The sequence below is a fragment of the Camellia sinensis genome, chromosome 5 (genome assembly GCF_055761805.1).
Source record: "Camellia sinensis isolate YWXY chromosome 5, ASM5576180v1, whole genome shotgun sequence".
Taxonomy (NCBI): domain Eukaryota; kingdom Viridiplantae; phylum Streptophyta; class Magnoliopsida; order Ericales; family Theaceae; genus Camellia; species Camellia sinensis.
The window spans coordinates 141166962-141184009 of record NC_138965.1 but is presented as its reverse complement, the minus strand read 5'-3'; the positions used below and the strand labels follow the sequence as shown (position 1 = coordinate 141184009).

Genomic DNA, 17048 nt, shown 5'->3' with positions numbered 1-17048 from the left:
AAAAATTCCTTGAAAAGTCCAACACATATGAATTTTTTGAAAAGTCCAACACATATGATTATTATCAAAATATTAAACTTTAATATAAGGAAAAAATGGGTTTTTAACCCCCAAACCTTGTAGGAGTTTCAATATACCAATTTAAATTTTCTGATTTTTTAATTTTAAAAAAAAATTAGCATTTATTAACTTCTTCCAACCTCCAAGCCTTACTCTCATAATAGCACTTTAATGCATTAAGAACAAGCATAAATTTTTTTTTGAAAAGTCCAACACATGAATTCCTTGAAAGTCTCAACATATATGATTATTATCCTTAATAATAACGCTTTAATGTATTAAAAACAAGCATAATTTTTTTTTTTTTAAAATTCAACACATATGATGATTATCAAAAGGGGTTTAATACATATGATTATGATCAAAAGGGGTTTAATTCTTGAAAAGTCTAACACATATGATTATTATCAAAATATTAAACTTTAATATAAGGAAAAAGAGGTTTCTAACCTCCAAACCTTGTAGGAGCTCCAATATCCCAAACTAAATTTTCTGATTTTTTGATTTAAAAAAAAAAAAAACCTTAACATTTATTAATTTTTCCTAACCCCTAAATCTTACCCCTCATAATAACGCTTTAATACATTAAGAATAAGCATAAAAAAAATTTCTTGAAAAGTCCAACACATATAAATTCATTGAAAAATCCCAACACATATGATTGTTATCCCTTATAATAACGCTTTAATGCATTAAAAACAAGCATAAAAAAAATTTCTTGAAAAGTCCAACACATATGAATTTCTTGAAAAGTTTAACACATATGATTATTATCAAAATATTAAACTTTAATATAATATAAAAAAGAAAAAAAAAGAAGACATTTAAAAAAAAATTAAAAATCACAATTCACATATATAGAAATAATTGTGAAGTACATATGAATTCCTTAAAAGGTTCAACACATACGATTATTATCTCTCATAATAACACTTTAATACATTAAGAACAAGTATAAAAAAAATTCCTTGAAAAGTCCAACATATGGTTATTATCAAAATATTAAACTTTAATATAATATAAAAAGAAAAAAAAAAGAAGACATTTAAAAAAAAAGAAGACAAAGTGGTGAAACACAACCCGTGTATAGCACGGGTGATATGCTAGTTAAGTGTATATCTATGTACTAGTGGGTGACATACGCAATGCATATGTATTTCAGATAAGTAAGTATAAAAACAAATAATAAAAAAATTAATATTATAATATATATATTATTTAAATGGTAAGAGTGTTCTTAATAAAACTCAAGATATTGGATTCAAATCTTACTCATGCTTTTGAATAATATTTTTTTATTTTAAGATAAGAAAATTTAAAAAAATTTATCACCTAATAGAAGGAGAAACCACTATAATATTAGATATCAAGTCATATCTTCACATATATAATAGTATAAATAATGATTATGTAATGAGAAAGATAATAGTGTGCAAATAGAAATTTCCATGCGACTGCTGCCTTCAAATTCAATTGCGTCCTATTTCCATCAACCAAAGTAAATGCAACGTATGTCAAGTGAACTTTGTTAGAATAGTAAGATGGAGCCTATGATTATTATGTCATCAGGAACTTGAGTAATCCAATCAAAAAAATCATAATAGAAAATACATGAATAATTTTATGTATCATCTTCCAAATGAAAACAAAAAATTGTAAACAGTGCTATATATATATATATATATTTAAAATTCATTCATTTTATTAATTTAGTGATTTTCTTCATCTTTTAACAGTATTGACTCTTTACAGTCCTTTTGCTTCGTACAAAAGAAATGTAGATATTAGTAAATGAAATTGTTTGTTAATTTAATACTTTAAAGTATTATTTTCTTATTCCACTAAAACATATTTAATTTAAGGATAAATTACAAATATATCCTTAAAGTTTACTTAAAATACGAATTGTCTTTGTAATTATGACAATTACAAATATTTTCTTATTAGAATTTTTTATTTTATAGAATTAATAGAAAAAATAAAATTATTAACTATTTCCCTATACAACAATAAAATTATTAATTGAATTTTTTTAATATCATTAAAAATTATTAATTAACTTAATTATTCATTAATAAAAAGAGTAATTTGTTATGCGATTAAAAAATTGAAGGGAAAAAATATAAATTTTAAAACTACAATGATAATTTATATTTTAAGCAAATATCAATAAATGTATTTATAATTTAGCTTAATTGAATAATTTAAGGGCAAATTACACTTTATCCCCTCAACTATCACTGTTTTTTACTTTATCTCTCAAATTAAAAATTGATACAATATACTCATTTTATCTCTTGAAAATTTTAAATCTAACCCTTATATTTCTATTCTGTTAACAAAGCACACAAAAAAAAGATACATATAATGTGCATATGTGATATTCATGACAGATTTTTAAAGAGTATTTTTGTTATAAATATGATATATACACATTAGATGTATATTTTTGTAATGTATTTTGTCAATAGAATGGAGATATGAATTAAATTGAAAATTTTGAAAAGGATATGTATTGTTTGTATGGATAAAATGAAAAACAGTGATAATTGAAGGGGATAGTGTAATTTGCTTTTAATTTAACTACACGCAGCGTCGGTTGTACACGGCTTCAGTGACCATCTGATATGCATTTCAAAACCTCGTCATACCGCGGCACTCCAGATCGCAGATCCACACCTCTCTCTCTCTCTCTCTCTCTCTCTAAAACATTTCTCTCTCCTCAACACGGCGGCGATGGTACCTCCACCGGCGGTCCACGGCGGCTCACCGCCGAACTCCCAGTACATCCAACAGTTCCTGAGCAGCGTCCTCTCCCAACGCGGTCCATCTGCTCTCCCCTACACCGAAGACGTAAAATGGTTGATCCGCCAACACCTGGTCTCTCTCTCCGAATCCTACCCTAGCCTCCAACCCAAAACCGCCACCTACACCCACAACGATGGCCGCACCGTCAACCTCCTTCAGGCCGACGGCACCATCCCCATGCTCTTCCATGGCGTCACCTACAACATCCCCGTCGCTCTCTGGCTCATGGAGTCCTATCCTCGCCACCCTCCTCTCGTCTATGTCAACCCTACCCGCGACATGATCATCAAGCGTCCTCACCCTTTCGTCAACCCTTCTGGCCTCGTTTCAACCCCTTATCTTCAAAATTGGGTTTACCCTAGCTCCAATTTGCTCGATTTGGCTCGCGATTTGAGCCATTACTTCGGCCGCGATCCCCCTCTCTATTCTCAGCGCCGCCCCAGCCCTAACCCTAGCCCTAATTCTAATTTCACCCCACCGGGAACTGGGTCGGTGGCGATTTCTCGGCCCGCGATCCCGCCCCGATCCTATCCTCAGTCTCCCTATGGCGGCGGAAGTGGCGGCAGTGGGAGGATTCCTCCGCCTTCGCCGCAGAGGCCGGGTGTGGGGACTGATGATCCAACCGAGGTTTTTAAGCGGAATGCTGTGAATAAGATCGTGGAGAGTTGCCATTCAGATATCGGGGCTTTGAGGAAGAGGAGGGAGGAGGAGATGGAGGGGTGGTTTAGTGCTCAGGCGGTGTTGAGGCAGAGGGAGGAACAGCTTGGGAGAGGGGTGAGAGAGATGCAAGATGAGAAGGAAGGGTTGGAGCAGCAATTGCAGATGGTTTTGATGAATACTGATGTTTTGGAGGGGTGGTTGAGGGAGAATGAGGAGAAGCTGTTGAATTCGAGGAATGTCGACATTGACGATGCGTTTCAGCCTTGTGATGTTCTTTCTAAACAGATGATTGAGTGTACTGCTTCGGATTTGGCTATTGAGGATGTCATTTATGCTTTGGATAAGGCGGTTCAAGAAGGGTCAATCCCGTTTGATCAGTACTTGAGAAATGTGAGGTCTTTGTCTCGTGAGCAGTTTTTTCATAGGGCAACTACCTCTAAAGTTAGGGCTGCTCAGATGCAAGCTCAGGTTAATAGTATGGCTGCTAGGGCATCGCAATATGCAGTGTGAAAATTCGTCTCCTCGGGTATGCCATAGGGTTCATTGCACGGGACTTCAGGCCAAGTTTCTGCGGTATATCTTGGTTGCCTTTTTGGACAGCTTAAGAATCATATAGTTTTGTGTTAGTCACTTGTGAAAATCTGTCATGAATTTTAGAATGTTCTTAATTGATTTGTATTGATAGCAAAACATGAAAGATACTTTTGTTCTCCTCCAATAAGTGCAACACTTATGTTTTTGGTTTATACTTTAACCAATATCTGTATTTGGGGCCTATTAGTTGATTAGTACATTTCTCTTTTTTATTTTATTGGGAAGTATTTGCAGCATTTCTAAGATAAATTCCTGATTACAGGTTCAGGTCGAGCATGATAATATTGAATAATATCCAAGTTGCAGAATTTGTCAAGATTTTGTTCGTAGTTCATGTTATATTTTATATACATGACTTTGTACTGGCAGTTGTGATTAAAACAATAGTAACTTATCACCACATTATTATATTATATTACTTTGTTGATCATAGCATACTGATTTTGGGTACGAGTGTTGTGCTTGTTTGTATCTTAGTTGGCAAAGCTTAATGGTTCCTTGGTCTGGTGATTACTTTCTTTTGTTGTATGAATATAAACATTCTGTATACAAACATTTGCAGTTGGTTTGAATGAACAACTATAATATAATGTATATTGCTTATCTATTGAATGGGTATATTTCTCTCTTTAGGTTCATTTGATGGTCATTCGTATGAAATGGAATTTTCCTTTCCTTGAAGTTCTTTGAGATGGTGTAAAGAGGTGAAGGTTACATAAGCCATTGCTAGTAAGAGAACGATTCTGTGACATTTTTTGAATAAATAATTTGAGTATCATTCTTGAATGATATTGCACAGCTCCTTGGTATGTGATTGGATTTGGCTACATAATTCTTGTTTTGACATCTTGGTCAATTATGTGAAATAGTTTAATCCCAAAAAGTCAACTAGAAGGAAAATTTTCTGTGTTTTCATCCCTCTGAGTTACAAAGAAAACTTCATTTGACGATTCTCGTTATTGTCATATAAGGTGGTTATTTAGAATTATATGAAAGGAATGGAACTTGGATGCCTTATTTAAAGTTACCGTTTCTTATCAATCAGGCCACCACATAGAGTATTTTTCTGCTCTGCATTCCGCTAATTCAAGAAGCATGTGGGTTTAATTTTTTGAGGAGGTTTATTATATCTTTTTTGCTTCTTCTGGGGTAGGTCATTCCATAGTGTTCCTTCACCAATTTCTTAGTTTACTCTGTGTGTGTGTGTGTGTTTTGTGCACAGGTGTGCCACTTGATTAAGTTCAAGTGTGATACTGTATTACTACTTCCTACTCAAGCAATTGTGTGCAACCTAGGGGCAAGTTGCTGGTTCTTGTTTTGCCTCAATGAATATAATTTAAATATTTCCTAGGTATGAGATAATGAGTGTGAAGGTTGCCATTAATGAAAACGAACAGAATACAACCGAAAGAACTAAGTAAAGCATCTGGAAATGAAAAAGGTTAACCAAACTTATCTCAGTGATGTAGTAGAATAAATAGATTAGGTGTTTATTAAATAGCTTGTTAGTTGTAGTCTATAAATAGGTAATGTAATACCCACTGTACTTAGTTTTTGAAATAAAAGATTATATATTGAGATTGGCACATAACTTGGTTTCTCTCTCTAACCCTTAGGGGTTTTACTCTTAATTGGGGCATTTGTTTTCCCTCTCTCATTTTAATTCTTGATTTTTATTTGAATTTCATCATTTTTGGTATCAGAGCATTGAGTTTTGGATCCTAACCTTCTAATTTTTCAAGATTCATTACCTTGAAACTGACCTGATTCGATTGCCCACGAAGAATCTCAGTCGCAGCAGCTAGAGATCTCAGATTTCGTTTGAAGTGAACCAAGAATCTGCGAAGGCGACCTCCATTCTCAGTAGCGAACACATTGCCAGTCGGTCTGTGAAGTCAACTTGAGAAATCACATCGCGATTCAAAGTGAAATCGCATCTCCACAACTTCGAATCCAGGTTTAGTTGCAGTTTGACCTTTAACTCTGGGTCAAATCTTGTGTTGCAATCGTTGAATTAGCCTTACGAACCCTAGCCGGTTTGCGATCTCCTGCAAAGCCTTGAATTTGATTTGAATCTGTCTGGAAATCGAAGCCTTCATTTGAGATTCGAGTTCGAAGCCCTAACTTGCTTGGATCTGTTCAGAACCCAGGAGACGACCATTGCGATCTAATCTCTTTGAAGTTCAAAGTCGAAGTCACAATTTGAGTATGCGATCTGACGAACATGAGAATCTCACTTGGTTTTGCCCTAGGTGTCGATCTCGCTAGTCGATTGCGATTTGAGTTTCCTTGCCAAAATTCGAAATCGACCCGCAAGTCTTGGGCGAGACCCGAAAATTGATTCCAGTCCATTCGTATCGATTCAGAAAGCTTCAATGCGTAGTTACGACTCCCGTTCTTCAGATTTCATCGACCTTTGACTTGCGATTTGGAGATTTCAAGATTCGAAATCCTGATTTCAGTTCGTGACTCCATAGTGTGCTTCGATTAGGACTTTAGTTCTTTAGGATCGACTTCGATTTCCCAACTTCAATTCAATTCTTAGTGGATTTTGATTTCTTCGAATCTCCATTTAGAGTGTTATGGATTTGCTGATTCAGTCCTTCGTAGCCCTAGTGGGAAGTTTACAGATTTTAGAACTTCAATTGTACTTCTGATCTATTCTTGGATTCTTGGTATTGTGGTCTGAATTGTGAACTGTTGGTGTCCATCTTTGATTGAGGACTGGGTTTGCCAATATTTCGATATTGTGCGACATTCAATTTTGCTATTATATCTAAGTCTTGTTGAGTCTTGGCATTGTGTTAGTGTACTGTGAATCGATTTGCTGCAGTATCTGAGACAAATATTTTACTGCGAATTTGGGTGAAGATATTGTGATGAAGGTCTCAATTGGAAGGAGCAATGATGATAATTCAAATCAAACTTATGATCAAAGAGATGAGTTGAAACAAATGAGTAACAAATTGTGCCTTGGATTAGGTACAACGATATTTTTGAAAGCTTCGAAGAGTTTCTTTGAAGTGGTATTCAACATTGTTTGAAACTTTATTGTTGGGACTCCTTTCATGCCTCTTTTGGACATTGGCTTGAGTTGAGTAAGCTGATGGAAGTGATGCTTATTTGCCGGTTGTGTCTAAGGGATAGAAGGAATAATACGATGCAGAATTCTCACTCTTGATTAGCTTCTCATACATGGTTCTTACCTAGTGGATGAATACTTGATCCTTTCATTTCACCGTGGCTTTGGAAACTATCCTTTTGCTAGTATGTTGGTCTCATTTCGATTCTGCACCAGTGTGCCAATCAGAGATGAAGGCTCAGGAAAATGGAGGTTTGTCCAAGTTTTAGCAAGAGTGTATGGAGGGCATGATGGGGGTTATCGGCATGCACCTATGGTTGTTTAGCTAAGGATGTAATTACATGTATTTAGGGAAGGATGAATTGAGAGTGGTATGTTTGTGTTGAACATGGAGATGCAGCGCCTATTCCTCGCTTCAAATTCAATGCATGGTGTTTCATTTAGCACATTTTGTTGCTACTTAAGCTTGAGGACAAGTTTCTTAAAAAAAGGGAGAGTATGATGTAGGAGAATAAATAGATTAGGTGTCTATTAAATAGCTTGTTTGTTGTAGTCTATAAATAGGTGATGTAATACCCGTTGTACTCAGTTTTTGGAATAAAAGAATAAGAATATACATTGAGATTGGAGTAGAACTTGGTTTTTCTCTTTAACCCTTAGGGTTTTCACCCCTAATTGGGGCATTTGTTTTCCCTCTCTCAATTTGATTCTTGATTTTCATTTGAATTTCATCACTTAGAAACTAAGTATTGAAGCCAAGTACCAAAAAACATTTGAAGGAAAATGAATGGACATAGTTTTGGTCATTAGTTGTGCGTGCATAAAGAGAGAAATTCTGTCAATACTTGGCTTTTATAGCTGCCGGCAATGGCCATTTCTAGCCATGTCGCTACCACTGCATTGTCTGCCACACAGGTGTCCCATGACTCTCCCCGTCATGCTCTTTTCCGCACACACCATCTGCAAGGCCAGGCTTTCTGGAACTGCCATGTGTCCCCACTGCACATGTTAATGGGTTTTGCTGCTGAAGCAAAGTTCCATCGTTACTCCACGCTATCTTAAATACATGTGAGAGGTTTAAGAGATGTGATAAGTCCATACCCAACTACTTCATCTTCTTGTATCCATGTCCCTATTATTTAGGTATCATTTCAAATGAGTGTTATCTTGGACAAACATTAAACTATTCGTTCTGGATGACCAGCTTAGCCCACCAGCAAAAAACAACGCGTCCCACCTCATTGGATTGTTGGCCCATGTGGCAAACTGTCACGGGGCTGTCATTTTGGGGTGTAAATGTAAATACAAAGTTAGTGAAAGTTGATCTGAGTCTTGAAAATATCATGTTCAACACTTGAAGCTTAAAGTATCACTCACAGTGTGTGAACTAATATTCTTTGCTTTGTAAAGAGCAATAGTTGTCTTTTGTTCTTGTCTCCCATTTCCATATTGTCTTCATATCCAATCTGTTTGTTTCTAGAGTCATCATTGGGGCTTGGGATTCATATTTAGATGTGCTTATTAAGTCATTCACTATTGTACTATGTTACATGGACTCTTCTAACTGTGTGTAAGTATTATGTTGGAATTTCTATTCTTGGACTTCCAATAATTGAATAGATAGGGGTATGAGATATTTCTGACATGTTTTGGGATATTTAAATTGCAAGTGTATTTAGGAGTTTTAGTTTATCATGTAATTTTGCCTAGAACTTCCATGCTATATATGAAATGCTTTCACCTTGTAAGCACTATGAAATATGAATAATTTTCCATGTTGACATGAGAATTAGAATAATCCGACACTACACATCTGCACATGATGCCCAGACCCAAGTCTGTGAACATAGCTGTCCTATCAAATGTTCGGTACTTGGCTGGTGTCAATAGCTTATTTACTCAGCCTTCGTGGGTTATGTTGTTGCTCCCTGAAAACTGAGCATAATAGGATATATCACATGGTGGGTGACCACTGTAGTTTGATGCAAAGTTGATGGTTCATACATTCTTCAACACTACTTAATTGTAAAGTTTTTCTTGGATCCATTAGCTGAACTAGAAATTGCAATTTTCAAGAATCTTGGTTATCTCATAGATCATGTAGTCAAAATATGACTTTAATATATTGTAGCCACTCTTGAGCTGCTAGTCATGTTATTATTTGTGGAGCATTAGGTAACCTTTCAAGTCATTTAAGAAGTTTTGAAATTCTTGTTGTATTTTATTTTGTTTCCCTTTTTTGTGCGCTGGGGCAGGGGGATTCAGTAGATACAAGCCCCTAGACTGATGATGACAGCAGCAATGTAGTCAAATTCATAATCTGACGTTGAAAATGATTCTTACTGAACAAGCTCTTGAACATGTGAGGATGGCTTCATTGGGTATACTTTAATGTAAATCCCTGTGAAGTATTTGTCTATGATTTGGTTTGATGAACCAGCACTTGCAATTTCAGGAGTACATGGATGTTATTGCTTGCTAAGGTTTTTTTTTTGGTTCTCTGGAGTTGTTGCCAGTCTACCATTATTTTACTCGAACATTTCTTTTATTTTCTTACTTTCCATTCTTGTTTGCTTCTTTTAATTCCGTATTTGCTATTATTCTGATTAATTTCAAATATACTGGAAGTTTTATTTAGCCTTGTAATACATGGGGTTGAATAGGATTTCGTTTCATTAGTTTCAGTTGCGCATGCCATCTTGATCTATTGGCGTGGGGTTGAATAGGATTTAGTTTGATAGTTTTCAGTTGTATATTTCATGTTGATCTATTGTGGGCTGTCTGTATTGAGATCCTAGTTTCTTTTGCCTTCCCTCCCCGGCCCCCAACCTCGACTGGGTTGTTCTGTGCTGAGCTTGAACAGGTAAAGCCAAGCTTGTTCTTTAGCCCAAGCTGAGCCACAATGGGGTTGATCTTGATTGAACCTGAAGCAGCCCAATACTCAGCTAGGCTCGGCTCAGCTCAGCTCACATTGTTGCGGCTTTGTAATTGCCAAGGGCCTGTGACAAACCATGGAAAACCTTGGGGGAGACCTCACCAAGCGACCAATTTAATCCGTCTTAAGTTTACATGTGATGAGATTCCTATTTTTTTCCCTTTGAAGAGAAGATTGAGAACTTTAAAAGATTCCTATGTTGCCTTTGAAAGGTTGCATTTTGGTGGAATATTACCCAATCTATGTTAGGTGAGTAATGGTTTGAAATGACGATAAAGAGAACTCTCTTTTGCGTATTTCATTTCTTAGCGTGAGTGATGAGATTTGGTGATAAATAAGCTCGGATTAGTTGTAAAATAATTAAAATACCGGGATTGTCTTTTAATAAAATAATTAAAATACCGGGATTGTCTTTTAAAATACAAATGCGTAAAATAAGAATTTCACTCATATTCTTCTTTCATATGTTTTGATTTCCTACCTATACAAACATAATAATTTTTTTCCCGTCTAAGTAAGGGATTACAATAATTTATTTTCCTTTCTCATCACATGATCGGATCATATTGTTAATCTCTAGCTTACATAAACTTTCCAAGAGTTAGCAACACTCTTCCACCAAGTATTTCATTTAAAAAGGACTAAAAATTGGAACTCCCAAAAAAAATTTGTTGGTTTGAGTTTTCTTTTACACCCAAACACAAGAAATTATTCAATGTTTGGAGCAAATTCTAGTGATACTCCATAGTGGTAATTATCAGTTTAAATTATAGGACACATTACTTTTATGTCAGAGTTATATGAGACAATTGATTAAATGTTAATCTGTAAATGGAATAGAGTTTAACGAACACTCAAAAATCCTATTACAATTGAAGAGAGAGAAATTGATTTAATTAATTTAATTAAATGAGTGACACAATAATCCAAGAAATTGATTTAATTAATTTAGTTTATTAATATTCACAAAAAGGACAACTTCATAGTAGACAAGGAGTTGATTTGACCAATGACGGCACTTGAGGTGCATTAATTTGAAAAATCAAATGGGGCCATTTTTAGATTTGTAATTCCATTAATTGGAGTAATTTTTATAAATAAATAGAATATATATTATGTGATATCTTTTATTATTATTATTGATTTTAACAGTATAATTCATTATATTTATACTGAGTGTTTAGGAAATAATACAAAACATATACATTTGTGATTAGTAGAAAATAGTGTCACGTAATATCTTATTGACATATAAAAATTTCTTCTCTTTGTGGCAAGAAATTATCTAATTTGTTATCCCCTCAAATACTATATGGAGGTCTAATCAATAGAATTTTATTATTTGTTTGTATTATTATTTTTGTCCATGTAACCATGCCACTAACTATAGAATTTAATTTTTTTAAATTTTATTACTATTATTATTTATTTTTTACAACAAGATTGCTAGATAGAAATATGGTGACATGAACTAGGGTGGGCAACATTCAATCGTCTTGCCTAATCCGTCAACACAATTCAATCCGGCTTTAAATATGTAGCTTTGATAAAACGAGACAAATAACATGGATTTAACAATTTTAAAACGTATAATTTTAAGGTTATTTTGGAAAAACTTAAATAAATAGTTTTTTAATTTTTCAGAAATAAGCTAAAAACTACTTATTTGATGCATATTTTCTTTTGGTAAGATTCAAATAAGCCATGACACAAATTTAACGAAATACTCCCATATAAACAACAAAATTTGCCAATAAATAAGAAGGGTAAAATGATAATTTCAAAAATATGCATGAGGGTAATATGGAAATTTCATAATTTTCACAAATAATGTGATCCCACATTATAATAATTTACAAAAAGCAAAAAAGCAACCCAAAAAAATAAAAATAAAAAAATCCCAAATGAATTTATAAAAAAGCCAAAAAGCAACCAAAAAAATACTATTTTTTTCTATCTTCCCAAAACAGCTTTTAGTTTTTTATTTTTTGAACAAAACAGCCTTTAGTTAGATAGTAGATATATAAGTTTCAATTTGCAAAATCTGATCGTACGAGCAAGAAATATGCCTCGCATGTGTATTTCTTGTAATCAAGCTTGCTCTTCTTCAAATGACGTAATGTGACTTGAAAACACAGTTCCGATAAGTTTATTGGCGGGTGTGTGCCGAAAAACTTTTCCGATACTTAAGTTAGAACTCTTAAAATCAATATAAGAAAAACTCTCAAGTATTCTGTGAGTAAAGTTGCGTTATCTCGTTCTAGGTTTTCTCTGAGCTTTTATATATTGTGAAAAATAGAATCCTAGTAGGATTCTAATTCTTCTTCATAGAATCCTATCAGGAGTTCATTTTTTGAAGGATAAAGTTCATCTTTTAATACCCTTATCACCAAAATCCCAGTGAAATGGCCTAACTTCCATGCTAGCAACCGAGCTAAACAAACCACTAGCCTGGTTGCATAGGTTGAAACTAACTCCAAATAAGAATGTCGAGCAAAACATTACACTGTGCTAACCTTGCTCAGCAAACCTTTGTCAAGTTAAACATATCGATTAAAGACTTAGCATAACCTTTCAACCCCGATCAAGAACTTAACATGCCTTTCTGCACGGTTAACATCATATATTGTTTGTCCGGTTGATACTTGCATGACGTTTCCAGGTCGACATCCAAGTTCCTTTTGCCCGATCAACATCTAAGCATCGTTTACTCGGTCCAACTGATTAAGCCTAACAATATCCATTTGCAAGTTCGTCAAAGTCAAACCTAATAAGGGTCGTTTGTAAAGTTGCTAGAGTCAAACCTAACAAAATATGTTTGCAAGGTCGCTAGAATTAAGCCAATCAAAATCTGTTTGCAAATTCGTCAGAGTCAAACCTTTATGGGCTCTACTCGGCCCATCAGTCTGGTAGAAATTTCCATCTTACTAACCATATGAAATTAATAAAAGGGAAGTGATTGAGACCCCCTCCAATCACCACTCCCTACACACACGTGGCGGGTGGTGATTGGAGGAGAAGGAAAAAAAAAAAAAGAAAAAAAAAAATTGGCCAATCAAAAAAAGAGGGGGTCAAAAGGAGATGCCTCATTGAGGGAGTTCAACTCATTTTTCTTAATAAAAAAATAAGATTTTTTTTAATAAAATTAGAATTTGTCTAATTTGTCGACCCAAACCATATTCACCCATCAAACCGTCTAATCATCTCAATCGATTTCAAAACCATAAGTAATGAGATTTTTCTAAATCAAACCCCATTTGATCGAATGGCCAATGTTTCCAACCCGACCCGCAAATACCCTTGACATGAACACACAGAGAGAGAGAGAGAGAGAGAGAGAGAGAGAAGCACACGGCAACATGTATAACTAACCGTCTGCTTCATGTCTAATCCGTCAATTTGATCAATTCCTCGAAAAGCCAAGACTCCCTCAATCAGCTTTAATGAGCTCACAACTATTGCCCACCACCACCACACCTCTCTCCACCACCACCATACCACCACCACTCTCACCACCCCACACTCTTTCCCAAAGAACCCACATCCCAACCCATGTCTACACCCATCCTTCAGCTATCCTCCTCGAGCTCTGCACTTCCATGAAAGAACTCCACCAATTCATCCCCCCAATCATCAAGCACGGCCTCTACAATGAGCACTTGTTCCAGACCAAGCTCGTCAGCCTCTTCTCCAAATTCGGCAGCTTAATCGAAGCCTCTCGTGTTTTCGAACCCATCGAACACAAAATCGATGCTCTTTACCACACAATGCTCAAAGGGTATGCTCAGAATTCCTCTTTAGACAATGCTTTCTCGTTCTTTTCACGAATGAACTATGATGGTGTTCGACCCGTTATTTATAATTTTACGTATTTGTTGAAAGCTTGTGGGGATAATTCGGATCTTAGAAAGGGTAAGGAGGTTCATGGACAGTTGATTGTTAATGGGTTTGAGTCGAATTTGTTTGCCATGGCTGGCGTTGTGAATTTGTATGCGAAATGTAGGTTGGTTAATGAAGCATACAAGATGTTTGATAGAATGCCCGAGAGAGATTTGGTTTGTTGGAATACTATTATTGCTGGGTATTCGCAGAATGGGTTGGCGAAGAGAGCCTTGGAATTGGTTATTCGGATGCAAAATGAAGGGCATAGGCCTGATCAGGTCACGATTGTCACGGTTTTACCTGCTTGCGCTGATATTGGGTCCTTGAAAACTGGAAAATCAATTCATGGTTATATTGTGAGAAGTGGATTTGAATCGCTTGTGAATGTGTTAACTGCTTTGGTTGATGTGTATTCAAAATGTGGGTGTGTTGGGGCTTCTAGAATGATTTTTGAAAGTATGCAATACTGGACTGTGGTTTCTTGGAATTCGATGATGGCTGGGTATACCCAAAATGGGGATTCGAAGGAAGCATTGGCACTTTTCGAGCAGATGTTGAATGAGGGGGTAGAACCGACCAATGTCACGATTATGGAAGTTTTACATGCTTGTGCTGATTTGGGTGACATTGCAAAAGGGCAATTCATACATAAATTAGTACATCAATTGAACCTTTTGTATGATGTTTCCGTGATGAACTCTCTCATTTCAATGTATTGCAAGTGTAAACGAGTTGACATTGCTGCTCAAATATTTGCAAATTTACAAGGTAAAACACTCGTGTCCTGGAATGCCATGATATTAGGGTATGCGCAAAATGGGCATGTAACCGATGCCTTAAATCACTTTTGCAAAATGCACCAGAAAAATATTAAACCAGATTCGTTCACAATGGTCAGTGTGATTCCCGCACTTGCTGAGTTGTCAGTTCTACGTCAGGCAAAATGGATCCACGGACTTGTGATAAGGTCTTGTTTGGACAAGAATGTTTTTGTGATGACTGCTCTTGTGGACATGTATGCAAAATGTGGCGCTGTCAGTACTGCAAGAAAGTTGTTTGACATGATGGATGTGCGACACGTAACGACCTGGAATGCTATGATAGATGGTTATGGTACACATGGGCTTGGAAGAGCTGCTGTAGAATTGTTCAGCGAAATGCGAAAAGGGGCTATAAAGCCAAATGATATAACATTTCTATGTATTATTTCAGCTTGCAGCCACTCAGGTCTTGTAGAAGAGGGGCAAAACTGTTTCACCCTCATGGAGGAACGTTATGGCATAAAGCCTTCGATGGATCATTATGGAACCATGGTTGATCTACTTGGTCGAGCTGGAAAGCTCAATGAGGCTTGGGATTTCATTCAAAATATGCCTATAGAGCCCGCAATTAATGTTTTTGGAGCCATGCTGGGTGCCTGCAAGATTCATAAAAATGTCGATTTTGGGGAGAAAGCAGCTAACAAACTGTTTGAACTAGATCCTGATGAAGGTGGTTATCATGTATTGCTTGCTAATATATACGCCAAAGCTTCGATGTGGGACAAAGTGGCGAAAGTCAGAGTTGACATGGAGAGGAAAGGACTTCAGAAAACGCCTGGTTGTAGTTTAGTGGATTTAAGAAACGAGGTTCACACATTTTACTCTGGGGGCACGAGGCATCCTCAATCTGAGAAGATCTATAGTTATCTTGAAACGCTTATTGATGATATCAAAGTTGCCGGTTATGTGCCTGATAGTAATTCCATTCATGACGTGGATGAGGACGTTCACGAGCAGTTGCTCAACAGCCATAGTGAGAAGCTTGCTATTGCATTCGGGCTTCTGAATACCAACCCAGGTACAACTATTCACATTAGGAAGAATCTTCGGGTCTGTGGGGATTGCCATAATGCGACAAAGTACATTTCTCTTGTGACTGGACGGGAAATCGTTGTGCGTGATATGCACCGGTTCCACCATTTCAAGAGTGGAAGTTGCTCATGTGGAGATTATTGGTGAATGAATAGGTCAAAGTCTTGATTCTTGGGAGTTGCAACACTATGTTTGGTGGAGATTTTTCAGGGAAAATAGAATTTTTGATGAATCATCACAATGTCAAGCTCAACCCTAAATTTGTCAAACTTTGAAGCCTTGAATACCAGAGGACACAGAAGGTTTAACAATCTCTGGCCAATATACAACCAGGCATATTTGATTAGTAGGATTATAGTATATGATTAGAATATGGGCCCAAAATCTTATATTTAATTGTAAATTTTATTATCCAAATTACATGTACGGCGAACATTCAATCCAATGAAATCGGTAAATTTTTAATATTGAGAGGGGCTGGGGATCATAATTTCGAGAACTGGAAAGATGTGTAGCCATGAAAGAAGGATTAAGTTAAACAAATTTGACTGAGTGGTCGAGCCATGGAAACACTTCTTATGGATCCATGAATCTATGTGTCTATATATAGATCCTGTTTATGGATTAATGCAAATGTACAAAAGCTCTAATTGCCTTTGTCATTCTATGGCTTTCTTCCTTTTTGCATATGGCCTCGCCACTCCCCTTGGCAACATTCACTAATTCGAAACTTAATTTGAAGGCCATATTTCGACCCAGACGTTTTGAGGATGCTGTTAATAATCAATGAATGACAAGTGTTTTTCCTTGTGTGGATCCTATTTCAATGGGAACTTGATGAGTTGATTCACTTATACCTCTTGCTTTTATTGTTATATTGGGAGTTACTCCATGTATTACTTGACGTAAAACATTTGTTGAATCTTTTTCATGGCTCAATATTTGAATTCTAGATGTAGATGCTACATAGTTGGTTCTCATGCATGTCCATGGAGTTTTGAAAAATTCAAACATTTCAGAGATAGCTAGAGAGGTAGGAATTTATCGAATGAACGACACTCCTTCGTATACGTCAGGAATCCATTGATGAGAAGGGTCTGGGGAAAGCTTGAACCCAATTCCTATAATAATGAATATGAGTGCAATGACTGATTTTTCAATCTTTTCAACTTTG

The 17048-nt window shown here is 35.8% G+C and overlaps 2 protein-coding genes across 4 annotated transcripts; both read left to right on the top strand.

Moving 5' to 3' along the window:
• Positions 1–2603: 2603 nt before the first annotated feature.
• ELC (Ubiquitin-conjugating enzyme/RWD-like protein) lies at positions 2604–9850 on the top strand. 3 transcript variants are annotated; one of them, XM_082869888.1, is made up of 3 exons: positions 2611–4101; positions 4756–4851; positions 9460–9850. In XM_082869888.1, exon 1 carries the CDS (start codon positions 2797–2799, stop codon positions 4036–4038), a length of 1242 nt encoding a protein of 413 aa, XP_082726014.1. In that variant the 5' UTR covers positions 2611–2796; the 3' UTR covers positions 4039–4101; positions 4756–4851; positions 9460–9850. The 3 variants fall into 3 exon arrangements, with proteins under 3 accessions (XP_028089617.1, XP_082726014.1, XP_082726013.1); XM_028233816.2 differs by lacking the exons at positions 4756–4851; positions 9460–9850 and adding an exon at positions 4385–4552 and having other exon boundaries at positions 2604–4101; XM_082869887.1 differs by lacking the exon at positions 4756–4851.
• Positions 9851–13397: 3547 nt separating this feature from the next.
• On the top strand, positions 13398–16341 carry CRR22 (Pentatricopeptide repeat (PPR) superfamily protein). The gene has a single exon (XM_028233815.2). The coding sequence runs from the start codon at positions 13583–13585 to the stop codon at positions 16019–16021; it is 2439 nt and encodes an 812-aa protein (XP_028089616.2). The 5' UTR covers positions 13398–13582; the 3' UTR covers positions 16022–16341.
• Positions 16342–17048: the final 707 nt, after the last annotated feature.